Genomic DNA, 15,192 nt, shown 5'->3' with positions numbered 1-15,192 from the left:
TAAAGAAAATATTTGAAGCAATGAAAATATCCATATCCATAAAATTAATTTTAGTTTTTTCCTAAGTTAATTCTGTAGTCCCAAAATGAGTCCAAAGACCACAAGGATCAATTTATCTAATTAAAATAGACATTGTGCAGTCTATTGTCTGCTCTTCCCATGGATGGCTCTTTCAGAAATACCTGGGCATTTAAAAGAGAAACAAACTTCACTTGAAGAGAGACAAATTCCAACCAAGAAGCAGAGATTCATAAAAAATATAATAATAAAAGCCAATGTTGATTGATGAGTACCATATGCCAGGCAGTGTGGCATGCATTTTACATAACTTTGTCTTATTATATCTTTCCTTTCTAAGGTAGATAGGCACAGTCTGAGTTCTAATTGTAACCTTGACACATTAACCTCTCTGGTTTTGATGTCCTCTTCTATGAACATGCAGATAATAATAAAACCACTGTTTTTAATGTTGTCCAGGGAATTAGGAGATTTAATCTCAATAAAACTCTTGAAACAATTATGGTTTGTAATAAGTATTTAATAAATGTTATCCCTAAACATTACCATTTCCCCCCACTTTACAGTCACAGAGACTAAGGCCAAAAATTAAAGAAAGTTGCCCTAGTTTACCTCCCTAGAAAATGGAATTTGAGTTGTCAGGAAAAACTACTATTACATAGCTCATTGGCAGATATTAATCAATTAATTAAAATGTTTAACTTGAGTACCTGGGGAAAGAAATAGATTAGATGGCCTCCGAGGGTTGTGGGGTGGAGCAGGGGCGGCTGCATTTCAAGCTCAGTGTTGTGAAGCTTGGGGAAGACAGTCCTTCAGTGGCCTAGGTTTCACTTGTGTCTTCTCCATTCTTGGGTCACTGTCTCCACCTCCTTCATCAAGCGCAGACACAGCTCATCCCGCCATGGTAAAGCCACACACTGCACTGCAGTGGGAAGCCCCACTCCTCCCTCAACAATCTGGAAGGGAAAGGAGGTCATGATTCCACAGCTACCTGGTCCGAGCCTTGGCACCATTTCCCTAGGACACATCAGATTCTCCCACACTTGTGCAGAATGGACTAGGTTTTAGAACAATTTATAGTGAGTTTATTGATTTTAAAATCTGAAAACCATTTGACCCTTCAATTATATGTCTTTACCTTCACCGTGTTTTCTCTTCCTCCCACAGAAAGAAATCACCCAAAAGAGATTTCCAAAAAAAGATGGAATATGAAAAGCATTGAAATAATCACAGCTATATCCTCTGTTGCTGAAGTTTGTACTTTAGATCCTAGGAGGGACTAAATGTTGTCAACTGCCTGTTGTTTGGTCTTCCTTGAGGGATAAGAGTTTAGGGGAGGAGATGGTTCTTCACCAGAACTGCCACACTGAGAATCAGCGACAGGAGACCTCAACGAACATGAATTCTTTGCAATGAGCTCTAGTCAAGGGAATGGAACTCTAAGACGAGGTCAGAAGTTTTCTTCAACCGCGTTAGACTCAATGACCCTACCTACTTCTCCAGAGAATGGTAACCTTTGCACTCTGAAAATAGCACTCTTTAAGAGCACTTTCCTCTGACTTTAGGAGGTAATTTTAGCTGACCTCAGGCTTTTCAAAACTTGTTCTAATATACTGTTCATCTTTCAATCATTTTCCTTAAGAATTTTACCTATTACATTTAACTTTTAAAAATACTACTAAACTGAATTTATTCTTATTTTATTTTGCTATTTTATTATGCTCCTTAAATAATATTTTCTTTAATTTGTTTTTTAAACCTTCCAGATGGTGATATATCCATCTCTTACTTATTCTTAGCTTGTACTCCAAATCTTGCTCTTCATCTTAGTTTCCAATCATTTTATCCTCCAGATTAAATTAGCCAAGTGACATACATTTTATACAATTTCACCAAGTTGGCTTCTCTAGAGTCTTTTAAACAAATTACACATTCTTAAAGGTTACTAAGTTAACTATACCTATTTTTAACTTTCATTCATCTACTTATATTATCTAGTAGTATATTCTCTTTACTAATAACTGTTTGTTTTACACATTTTGTTTATTTATCCCCTATGTATATGGCACCTTATTTTCTTCAGTCATTGTGTTATCATTAAAAGTGGGAAATAATAAAAATAAAAGTTAACGCTCCTTTTACAGAATGTCAAGACCGATTTCATACGTTCACTCTTCATGTGCTAAAACAGCACTCGAAAGCAGAGACTGCTAATTTACTATTCATTCACACTTTTATTTAATTTGTGCATTCCAAAAGTCAAATTAATCCACAAGAGGAAATTAATCCCATCTCTAACACAAACTCCAACATAGGGACTTTGAGTTTTCCCAGAAAATTCTATGGAAAGATAATTAAAGAATGATAATTTGAGTAGTACTTGGAATATCATATCTTACATACTCTAGGTTTTCAATATATATCAATGTTTATCTATCCATCTCTATATCTTTATGTAGAATTTATATGAAATATAAATGTTTCTCAGAACCTACAAAAGAATTGATAACTGTTTGTGGAAATAATATTTGGCTGAAAGACAGATTCCCAAGCAGGAGGTATCAGTTATTTCACTATAGTCCTCTTTGGATACTAGACACTTGGTAACAGGCTAAAATTGGTTGATTTTTTGTTTGTTTGTTGTTACATAGGGATGTAGACATGTTGAGCACTGTACCTTAGGTTTTGCTTTATATGGTTTCTAGAGTTAGCAGCCTATTTATTAAAAATGTTTAAGTTCAGAAATTCATCTCTGAAAATACTCCAAAGACATATGGGTCAGGAATTTCTTAAGACAGAAAATTCTAAAGATTCAATATGAATGAACTCAAACTCCTGTTCTATAAAGTGTAGTGAGGATAAGGAGGAAAATAGAAGGAGGGTGTTCACACCAATAGTGATGGCTTTGGAACGCTCACCTGTTGTTCTAGTCCATAAAACACAAGGAAAATGTCTCTTAAATCAGGACAAATACAAGTGTAATAGAAAAACTTATGAAAGAGGGTTTCAGAGTCCTAAAACTCTAAACATTCTATTTTCTACAAAGACCAAATTTGGAATTTAAAGAATACTAGAAATATTTAATTACTTCTTTTTCTAATAAACAGAGAAAGAAAAGTGATTTCTTAGATTCAATCCTATTTGATTGCAAAAGAAAATAACATTCTCATGTAACATTGCCAAATATATATGATAATGTGGCTCAATAGGGCATGAAGGACAGAGAGAGAAAGTAGAGGTCATTAAATTTATCTCTCTCAGAAACTAGAAAAAAATAGCACATCCCCAACATCTGGAGCAGGAAATCCTTAAAAATCCTTTTCCCTGCCACTCAGAGCCCTCTACTGGAGTAACTCACCTTCCGGAGTGTTGTATCCCAAAAGTCATGGTAGTATCCTCGGTATTGTTTCAGCTCCTCCTCATCTTCCTTTGTCACTGTGCCAACGGGGACAATTCCCGCAGGGAAGTTCAGCACATTGTAAAGGAAAGTATAGGATGTAACACCTGGAAATCATGCACGCAGGCTCATCAGAACTCCTCCAGTCTTCCCACCATTTTGTTTCTCCCTTTCTTGCACCCTTACAAGGTGAAAAGGCAAAGCCTTTTGTCTTCTGCCTTCTACAACTCAGAAAAACAAGTGGCCTTGTTTACATTTTTCAGTGGAGAAAACAAACTGAAATAAAGGGAAATGGCCCCTTCACTGAAATTACTAAAATTGGGTCCAGATTTCTCATCTTGTTCTCTACTCCACATCTACTCCAAATATTATTTTAAAATGACTGGGGATTTTCATTCCTTAAAAGACATTCATTATACATTGATAGAAAATTAATTGATTTTCAAATATTTATCTATTACCTATTATAATTTAATCACATATATTTTGAGGATATAAATGTGAAAAAAGTATGACATTAAATTTCAGGATGTTTTTAATATAATAGGAACATAACATAGCCATGGTGTTTATTTGTGTTAATAAAGCCCACTCCAGTCATGGTGTATGGTAGGAATAAAATGAAATATTTGTTGATTGAATAACACAGAAAACATGCTATTTTACAAGCTTCTAGTGCAAATAAGAAGTAATTAACCTTTAAAGTCGAAGTGAGAGCATGAATATAAAATTTTTGCTCCCACTAAGAGTAAGAACAATACAAGAGTGTCCCCTCCTACTACTTCTAATGCAATAAGTGAAGAAAAGGAAATAGAAGGTATATAGAACAGGAAGGAAGAAATAAAACTGTCTTTGTTCACAAATGATGTGATTTGTCTATACAGAAAATCTGAAAGTACTGATGGGAAATAAACCCTCCTGGAACAAATAAGGGATTATAGCAGGGTTACAGAATGCAAAAGTCAATTGCTTTCTTCTATATCAGCAATGAACAAGTGAAATTTGAAATTAATAACGTAATACCATTTACAATAGCATCCCAAACGTTGAATTCTTAGGTACAAATCTAACAAAATATGTAAAAGACCTAGATGAAAAAAACTACAAAACTAAGATGAAAGATATCTTAGAAGAACTAAATAAGTGGAGAAATATTCCCTGTTCATGACTCAATATTATCAAGATGTCAGGTCTTCCCGACTTGATCTACAGATTTAATGCAATCACAATCAAAATCCCAACAAGTTATTTTGTGCATCTTGATTCTAAAGTTTATAAGGAGAGCTGACATCCCTGGAATAGCTAACATAATATTGAAGAAGAACAAAAAGTTGAAGGGCTGACTATTCTAATTTCAAGACTTACTATAAAGCTACAGTAATTAATACAGTGTTATATTGGTGAATGAATAGATATATCTATTCTCTATTCTCTATTTCAGAATAGAGAACCCAAAATAGATTCCCATAAACATAGTCAACTTCTCTTTGATAAAAGAGCAAAGGCAAGACAACGTACAAAAAATAGTCTTTTCAACAAATGGCACTGGAACAACTGGACATCCACATGCAAAAAAAAATCAATCTAGACACAGACCTACACACTTCACAAAAATTAACTCAAAACAGATCACAGACCTAATGTAAAAGGCAAAACTATAAAACTCCTAGACGATAACATAGAAAATCCAGGTGACCTTGGGTATGGCAATGACTTTTTTGATAAAACACTAAGGATGCAAACTATGAAAGAAATAATTGATAAGCTAGATTTTATTAAAATAAAAAATTTCTGCTTGCAAAAGACACTGTCAAGAGAATGAAAAGATGAGCCACAGACTGGGAGAAAATATTTGCAAAAGACATATCTGAAAAAAGACCACTATCCAAAACATACAAAGAACTCTTAAAACTCAACAATAAGAAAATGAAGAACCAGTTAAAATATGGTCCAAAGACCTTGGAACATATGGAACAAACTCCTCACGAAAGAAGATGTACAGATGGCAAATAAGCATATGCAAAGATGCTCCTCATCATACGTCATTAGGGATATACAAACTAATGCAACATTGAGATACCACTACACATCTGTTAAAATGGCTAAAATCCAGAACACTAACAACAACAAATGCTGGTAAGGATGTGGAACAAGAGGAACTCTCATTTATTCCTGGTGGGAATGCAAAATGGTAGAGCTACTTGCAAGACAGTTTGGCAATTTCTTACAAAAATCAATATACTCTTACCACATGACCCAGCAATCACGCTCCTTTGTATTTACCCCAAAGAAGCTGAAAACTTATGTCCACACAAAAGCCTGCACATGAATGTTTACAGCAGCTTTAATCATAATTGCCAAAACTTGGAAGCAACCAAGATGCCCTTCAGTGGAGGAATGGATAAATAAATCGTGGTACATCCAGACAATGGAATATTATTCAGAGCTAAAAACAAACAAGCTATTAAGCTATGAAAAGATGTAGAGGAAACTTAAATGCATATTACTAAATGAAAAAAGTCAGTCTTAGAAGGCTACATACTGTATGATTCCAACTATATGACATTCTGGAAAAGGCAATACTATGGAGACAGTAAAAAGTTTGGTGGTTGTCACGTATTAGGGGGGAAGGAATGAAAAGGAGGAGCACATAGGATTTTTAGGGCAGTGAAGCTATTCTATGTGATACTACAATGACGGATATATGTCATTATACATCTTTCAATTCCCATAGAATGTACAATACTAAGAGTGAGCCCTAATGTAAACTGTGGAGTTTGGGTGATAATGATGTGTCAATGTAGGTTCATCAATTGTAACAAATGTCCCACTCTGATGCAGGATGTTGATAACAGGAGAGGCTATTTATGTCTGGAGGCAGGGGGTATATGAGAAATCTCCTATCTTCTGCTCAGTTTTGTTGTGAACCTAAAAGTACACCCCCCAAAGAGCCTACTTGAAAAAATTTGCAAATAGAGGATTATCACCCTTCAGAGTATAGTGGAGAAATTAGTGGGTAAGTAGTGATATGGCATGGTCTTAGTCCTCATTCTATTATTTTCAAACCATGTGACCTTAAATTCATAGTTTTAAATTACTTTATCACTTTCCTTAAATACAAAATAGAAGAGGATTAAAAGCCTTGTCTTTCATACTCACAGTGGTTGTGAAAATCAAATTAAATAATGCACACCAAAAAAACTTATAAGCCACCAAATGCTGCATGAATAAGAATTTAGAACTATTTGGCTAGGGAAAAGAAGAGGAAAAGATGAATAACAAGTAAATAAAAGACTTTGAGAATAGTAGAAAACAAATTCAGAAGCATAACAGGTTTAGAGAAAGGAGTTAAGGCTGATGGCAATCTCATGCAAGGTAGGTTCTAATATATTCAATCTTAAATTTTTCAATTAATATAACACTAAAGTGGTGACAAATCCAAGGTTAGAATACAATTCTTCTGATTTATAAACCGGTACAATTTCCCCTACATCTTATACTACATTGTATTTATCTAATTTAAAGACCAAAGAACTAAAAGTTATTTTTTACCAAGGAGAATCCCACTAGAAGCCAAGTTGAAGGCTGGACATACAGCAGGACAGAGAATAACATCCAACTCCAAGGATGTCCACTTGTCAATGAATTCATGCTGATAAGTCTAGAAAGAAGACAAGAATCCAACCCAAACATTACTATATGTACGACAAGAAACAAGGGCTTCTATTACTTTAGAAAATTTTGTCCTTTAAAATTGCTGTAGGTGATGTAATGAAATCATACTTTTACCAGGGAAGTTGGATTTTAAACACACCATGATTGAGCTTCCAGGAAAGCTCATACCCTAATCCTTACTGGAAGAAATCTGAATTACCTTCAGAGCGTACTGTTGCTTCCAGAGCTTCTTCACTGACCTGCAATGCATGGCACAGACATTAAGGTGAACACAGATGTCCCAGTTTATAACCTCAGTATATGTTTTGGCAGAAGTCCTGAACTTTCTCTATATCTACTAACCACTCTCCTTTCCCAAAACTCATTTAATCTCTTTTACTTTTCTTTCAGTTATCTCATTCAGCACTTCTCCTTCTGCTTCTCCTGGTAACTTAATATCACTATTTTTTTACCCTCAAATCCACATTTATTCTCCAACTATAAATATTCAACATAATTCACCATAGGGCTTTACTCTTATATTTGTGTCGGGTTTCCTACTTTGAGGACCATAAATCTCAGTAATCTAAGTAACACTCTCTTATGCACGTACACAGATAAACTCACCCAACGCCGCAGGTTTTCTCTAAGAATTTGGCCAGCCGTGGGAACTAGAAGAAGTCACAGATGAGTTTAGATTCATCAAGAAGAACCATAACTGTACAAGCAGAGCACAGAGTCTGTGTTGGGACTTGCAAAGATTGAAGTGGGAAATTACAAGTCTCCTTTGTGGATGAATATTTTAATATTATGGTATTCTATTAGTTGATACAGAGTGAAGTTTCAGACATATTGAAAAGAGATATAAAACTAGGTATATAGGTTTCTCTTGGGGAAATATTTTGTATTTGGAAATTATGTATACAGGTATACTTCATTTTATTGTGCTTCACTTTATCGCACTTCACAGACATGGCATTTTTTACAAAATCCTCTGACGGCAAAAAGATTACAACTTGCTGAAGGCTCAGATGATGGTTAGCATTTTTTAACAATAAGGTATTTTTAAATTAAGGTATGTACATTGTTTCTTTATACATAGTGCTATTGCACGCTTAGTAGACGACAGTATAAACACAACTTTTATATTCACTGGAAAACCAAAAAATTTGTGTGACTCACTCTATTGTGATATTCGCTTTATCGTGGCAGTCTGGAATTGAACCTGCAATATCTCTGAGGTATGCCGGTATATATGTATGTGTGTGTGTATATGTGTGTATGAATGAGATACATGAGGCAACTGTTTTCAGATGAATGTGTGGCAGTGCAGGACTGTGAATTCATATAAAAAATAGCTCCTGGGGATCTGTGAGCTGAAGGATTATTCTGAAGTTCCCACAGTGCTTGGATACATAGGATTTCGGAATATCTAGAGGAAAGATACTTTGCTGAACAATACGGTTATTCAGTCGACACTGAAGGAAAGCTAAGCCTTAGCCGCAGGACTTTTCTACCACTACAGTAATAGCTACTCTAGAATAATTCTAACAAAGTTCAAACACAAAATTTGAAAGGTTAAGATTAACTGATTAGGAAATTAACTGCCTGCATGAAAAAAACAAAAACAAAACTCTAATATGTCAATTCTCTCTAAAGAAAACTGCTAAATTCAGAGTCTCTGTTACCTAGCATCCACACTGTTTGGCAGACAATAAAAAAAAATTCTAGACATTAAAAGAAGCAGGAAAATATGACCCATAAGTGGAAGGAGAAGGCAGTCAGCGGAAACAAACCCTGAGAGATGATCTGGATGTTGGAATTAGCAGACAAGTATGTTACATCACCTAAAAAAAACATGTCTAAGGACTTAAAAAATGGTCATCATAAATGAACAGATGTGTAGATGGGGAAATATTAGCAGTGAAATAGAGCCTATAAAAAGAACCAAATGGGAATTCTAAAAGCAAGAAATAAAATATGTAAAATGAAAACTTCACTGAACAGGCATTACATAAGATTGGATGCAGGAGAAGAAAGAGTCAATGAACTTAAAGATCAATCAATAGACATTACTCTCTCCAAAGACACAAAAACAAAAATTGAAAATAAAGCATCAGTAATAAGCAGAACAGTATTATGCAGTCTATCATACATGTTATTAGAGTCAAGAGGAAGAAGAACAAAAAGACTGTGATAGAAAATATATGTGAAGTAATAATGGCTGAAAAGTTACCCAAATTTACTAAGAAAAATATCAATTTATAAATCTAAGAAGGAAAAATAAATAACCCCTAAGCACAACATTGTCAAGCTGCTAAAACCCAAAGATAAAGAGAAAATTTTGAACATAGACAGAGAAAAGATGCATTGCATACAGGGGAAAAACCATGCAAATGACAGATCTTTCATGAGAAGTAATGTAGGTCAGAAGATAATGGAATGTCATCAATAAAGTGCTGGGGAGTAGGGGGGTTATCAACTAGAATTGTATATGCAATGAAAATGTTATCATACTACAAAGGAAAATTTAAGATAGTTTTCAGATAGACAATTGAAAGAATTTTTTGCTAACAGACCTGCAGTAAAGGAAATATTCAAGAACATTATTTTTGCTGAAGGGAATATACACTCTGGGGGAACCTAATGTGCATGATGAAATAAAGAATACCATAAATAGTGAATATGTGAGTAAATATACAAAACTGTATTTTTCTTAACTTCTTTAAAACCCTAATGACTGTCTAAAACAAAAATTATAACAATCATATGGGATTTATAATATATGTACAGTAACATATTTGACAATATCACAAAGTATAGGGGTTAAAACAAACCATATAGTTGCCAGATTCTTACATTTCTTGTGAACTGAGACAATATCAACTCTAAGTACACTGTGAAAAGTTAAGGATGCTTATTGTAATCCCTAGAGCAACCAATAAAATATAAAAAAAGGAAGTAGAGCTGAAAATCCAAAAGAGAAATTACAATGGAATACTAATAAACATTTGAATTGTTATATAGCAAAAAGGAAGGACTAGACAATCCAACAAATAAAAATAACAAACAGAAATAATTTTGTATGACAGATGGAATAAATAAAGGTAAACAACAAAATGGTAGTTCTAATCTAAACATATCAATAATTATACTAAATGTAAATGAATTTAAAACTCCAATTATAAGGCAGAGATTATCGATCTGGATAAAACCCAAAACAGAGTTATGGGCTATCTAAAATCACTACCTGGTTATAAAAGACAAGCATAACTCTAATACTAAAACCTGATGTAGCTTTTATGAGAAAAGAATATTAAAAAAATATGTCATTTGCATACATGCAAAAATTCTCAGAAAAATATTAGCAAATCAAATCCACTGTTATATAAAATGGATAGTATACTACTACAAGGTGAGATTTATTCAGGAATTCAAAGCTGTTTTAACTTTTCAAACATTCAATTAAGGAAATATATTTTATTACCATAATAAAGGAGAAAAGTAAATATGATATTCCCAACAGGTGAAGAAAAAAATTTGGTGAATAAAAACCCCTTATTTAAAAAACTTTCAGAAAATTGGGAATGAAAGGAAATTTCTCAGTCTAATTAAAAGTATCTATGACAAATGTATAGCAAATGTCATATTTTTATTTTTTATTTGTGAGGAGGATCAGCCCTGAGCTCACATCTGATACCAATCCTCCTCTTTTTGCTGAGGAGGATTGGCCCTGAGCTAACATCCGTGCCCATCTTCCTCTACTTTATACGGGATGCTGCCACAGCATATGGCTCGACAAGCAGTGCGTCGGTGCACACCCGGGATCCGAACCGGAGAACCCGGGGCCGCTGCAGCAGAGCGCGCGCACTTAGCTGCTTGCACCACTGGGCCAGCTGCTAGCACATGTCATATTTAATGATGAAATACTTAATATGTTCCTTTTAGAACAAGGCCAAGGCAAGGGTGACCATTTTAGATTCAATGTTGTACTGGGGGTCATAGCCAGTGAATACAGCAAGGCAAAAGAATAAAAAATAAAAAATTAAATAAATAGAAGACTTAAAAATTGCAAAAAAAGAAGTAAAATTTTTTCTATTCATAGAAGCTATGATTAAACACGTAGAAAAATCTTAGGCATGGGTTGGCAGACATTTTCTGTAAAGAGCCAGATAGTAAATATTTTGGGCTCTGCAGGCCTTATAGTCTCTATTGCAACTACTCAACTCTGCTGTAGACAGTGATAGAAAATATGTAAGTGAATGAGCATTCCTGTGTTCCAATAAAACTTTAAGAATACAAGTAGTGGGCTGTATTTGTTCGACATGCCCTAGTTTGCCAACCCCTGAATCTCCAAAGCAATGACTAAATCTACTAAGTAAATTTACCTTGATAAATTTGTCACAGGATAGAAGAATTAAATTACCGTTCATTGCATTTCAGTATAATAGCAGGAAACAATTGAAAATGAAATTATAAAAATTCCCATTAGTGATATCACTAAAATATAAAATACACAGGAAAACATCTAAGAAAAAGCAAAAGGCCTCTGCATTGAGAACACTGCAGAAATTTCTAAAAGACAAATGGCGAATTATACCACTTTCATGGGTTAGATGACTCTTTTTAAGATGCCAGTTCTCCCCACATTGATATATAAATTCATTGCAACTCCAAGCATAAACTAAGAGACATTGTAAAATATAGAAATGGACAAGCTATTTCTAAAATTTTTTACTGAAATGCAATGGACCTAGAATAGCCAAACAGTTTTTAAAAGAAGATAACTGGAGACTTTACAATACTTGACTTTAAGAATTATGATAAAGCTTCACTAGTCAAGACAGTATGACATTAGCATAGGATAATAGATCAAAAGAACAGAATAAAGAGTTCAGAAATAGACCCGCACATATACAATGAATTGATTTTTTTTTTTCTGCAGGGTAAGATTCCCTCTAAGCTAACATCTGTTGCCAATCTTCTCCCTTTTTTCTTCCTTTTGACCCCAAGCCCAGTACATAGTTGGATATAGTTGTGTGTTCTTCCAGTTCTATGTGAGTGCCGCCACAGCATGGCTACTGACAAATGAGTGGTGTGGTTCCCCACCAGAAACCAAACCCAGGCCGCTGAAGCGGAGCACACCGAACTTAACCACTAGGCCATTAGGGCTGGCTGTATGATCGATTGAGTTTTGACAAAGCAATTGAATGGGGAAAATTAAAGTCTTTCAACAAATGGTGCTGGAACACGTTACTCATATGGAATAAAAAGACCCCAAAACCTTACCTCACGGTACAAACAAACTTTAATTGTAGATGACTTATGTGTCTAAACATAGAAGATACAGTATAATACTTCTAGAATAAAATGTAGATTATTTTCACGACTTTGAGATAACCAAATTTTTTTGGACAGGGCAGAGAAAGCAATAACCATAAAATAAAAACAATAAATAAATTAGATGGTCAGAATTACAAACATCTGCTATCAAAAGATACTATTAAGAAAATGAATAGGCAAGCTGTGGATTGGGAGAAAACATTTTCACCACATATATCTGACAAAGGACTTATATTTAGAACACATACATAACAAAAAACAGTTTTTAAAAAGAGCTAAGGAACTGAATAGCTAGTTCATAAAATAAGATGTATGAATAGTTAGTACACGAAAATACTCAACGTCATCAATCACCAGGGAAATAAAAATTAAACCCACAATCAAATATCATAACACAAAGTAGAAGAGCTAAAATTAAAAATACTGACAACATCAAGTATGGATGAGGTTGTAGAGAAACCAGAACTCTCATACATTGCTGATACAAGTGTAAAATGGTAAAACAATTTTGAAAAGTAGTTTGGCAGTTTCAAATAAAGTTAAACATCTACTGCCCTAAGACTCAGCAATTCTACTCCTAAGTATGCACCCAAGGAAAATGAGAACATAGGGATTATACCAGCTTTATAGAAAACTATCCAAATGTTGGAGAAAGAATTTTTAAAACATGATATATTCAAGCAATGGAATATTAATAACCATAAAAAAGAACGAACTACTATACTGATACACACAAACACATGGATAAATTTCACAGACACGTTGAATAAAAAGAAGCTAGACTCAAAGAGGACAAACTGTAATTTCATATACATGAAGTTCCAGAACAGGCAAAATTAATATGTGGTGAAAAATATCAGACAGGGGAATGAGGCACGTTTTAGGGTGAAGAAAATATTCTATATCTTGATAGGATATAAGTTACATAAGTGTGCTCATTTGTCAAAATCTATCAAATTGGGCATATAACATTTGTACATTTCACTGTATGTAAGTATTACCACACACACAAAAAGAACCAGCAATAAATATTGAACTCTAGTTTTATCGTTCACAGTGGTATTCTATTCAAATAGGGAAAGGGCAAATACTAAAATACTAAACTCTGTGGTTCTGGACTGGAATTGTATAAGTATGTACTCATGATATTTAATATATTGAATATAGAGATATATAATTTATAAAAATATGTAGAAATATACCGTTCTATATTTATCTTTTTCTTAGCTCTATCTAGAAGCAATGACCCATCAATTGCAACGAGCACACTTTAGTTTCTAAATACCATTCTTCATTAAAAGGAAGCAGGTTACTTGAAGGGCTGGGGCAGGGGAAATAGAAATGGAGCCTGGAACATCCTGTTACAGCAGAAAGTAAAGAGGTGCACAGAAAAGGATGAGGCCATAATAAAGGGACACAGGAGCCAGTCGGACGGGATTCCTACTGGCCAGATCTTGACTAATTTGAGCATAAAGATAAATAATAGTAAAAATCATAACCCACTTCATAAAATAAGAGTGAATTATTTAGCCCATATGTATATAAACAAGGTGAAGAGATAAATAGGGGGAAAGGGAAAGCTCTTCCTTACAATAGAATGAATATTAATAACTATATAACAAACAATAAAGTTGGAAAATCAACAAGGGAAGATAAAACTAGTGGGTGAAAAGTTGATTACACACAGGAAACATGCAGCATCTCATAGTATCTCCACAAATATCATTTATTAGCAAAAGGAGAAAATAGGAAATTTACAATAGAGAAGTCTGGCGGTAACCATTTTCACCAAGAAATCAAAGCTAGTATTAGCAAAATTGGGAGAAACTGACATCACGGGCCTCCTTATATGAGGCATTGAGAAGAACATAGCCTTACTTCAGTGACATTCTTGACCAAAAAATACATAATCTGATTTTCAGGGAACAACAGACAATGATCAGAAACATTCTACAATGTCCTATACCTTTCAATAATATCAAAGTCACAGAGACAAAGAAGACTGAGGAATTGTTTCATGTGAAATTAGGCTAAAAAGATTTGATAACTAAATGTAATATATGATCCTGATGCAATTCATATTTGGAGGAAAAAAGTGCCAGAAAGAACATTATTGGGGCAATCGAATACAACAGAATATGAACTCTGGATTAGATAATAGTAATGTATTGATGTTAAATTTCCTGATTATGATAAGTATAATCTGATTATGTTAGAGAACGTCAGTTTTCTTTGGAAAAACATACTAAAATATTTAGGGATAAAGGTGCATGGTATCACCAAATTACTTTCAGGGTTCAAAAAAAATAATATGCAAAAAGAAAGACATGTAGAGAGAATGATAGAGCGACTGACACAATATGTAAACCACTGATGAATCTGGGAGTTCCTTGTACTATTCTTGTAGCTTCTCTGTAAGTTGGAAATTATATGAAAATAAAAAGTTACCAAAGAAGTGCTTTGCTCATTTGTAGCCAGTGGAAGCATGTATTAAAGACTTTTAAGGTGTCTGCCAAGCTGATAAACTTCGCTTTTCTCTGGGGTCCTGCCTCCAAGCCCAATGGGGAGAATTTCTTGCAACGAATTTTGTCTTGCGCAGAACCTCTACGCCAACTACAGCTGATTGAATATACTGAAGACACCTCACCCTATTAAGTAACTAAGACATTTTTCACCAGGTCCTTTAAAAATAAGACTAAATGATTTATTTAAGAAGAAATGCATGCCCTTTTGTTCTCACAGTTGCCTTTTCCCAGAGAGACTTTCAGTCTCTCTCTCTG

At 34.2% G+C, this 15,192-nt stretch overlaps 1 protein-coding gene across 1 annotated transcript in view; it reads right to left on the bottom strand.

The window, feature by feature from the left end:
- Positions 1 to 843: 843 nt before the first annotated feature.
- LOC101408601 (vitamin D3 hydroxylase-associated protein-like) overlaps positions 844 to 15,192 on the bottom strand; it is a 41,184-nt gene continuing 26,835 nt past the window's right edge. Inside the window, exons 11-15 of the mRNA XM_014795886.2 lie at positions 7,697 to 7,740; positions 7,290 to 7,329; positions 6,968 to 7,076; positions 3,377 to 3,522; positions 844 to 974 (exon numbers count right to left, since the gene is read on the bottom strand). Of these exons, the coding sequence (XP_014651372.2) occupies positions 846 to 974; positions 3,377 to 3,522; positions 6,968 to 7,076; positions 7,290 to 7,329; positions 7,697 to 7,740 (468 nt within the window). The 3' untranslated portion in view covers positions 844 to 845. The remainder of the gene's footprint in view (positions 975 to 3,376; positions 3,523 to 6,967; positions 7,077 to 7,289; positions 7,330 to 7,696; positions 7,741 to 15,192) is intronic.

Source organism: Ceratotherium simum, chromosome 17 (assembly GCF_057802395.1).
Source record: "Ceratotherium simum simum isolate JZ-2026a chromosome 17, ASM5780239v1, whole genome shotgun sequence".
Lineage (NCBI taxonomy): Eukaryota > Metazoa > Chordata > Mammalia > Perissodactyla > Rhinocerotidae > Ceratotherium > Ceratotherium simum.
This window is presented reverse-complemented; position numbering and strand designations above follow the sequence as displayed.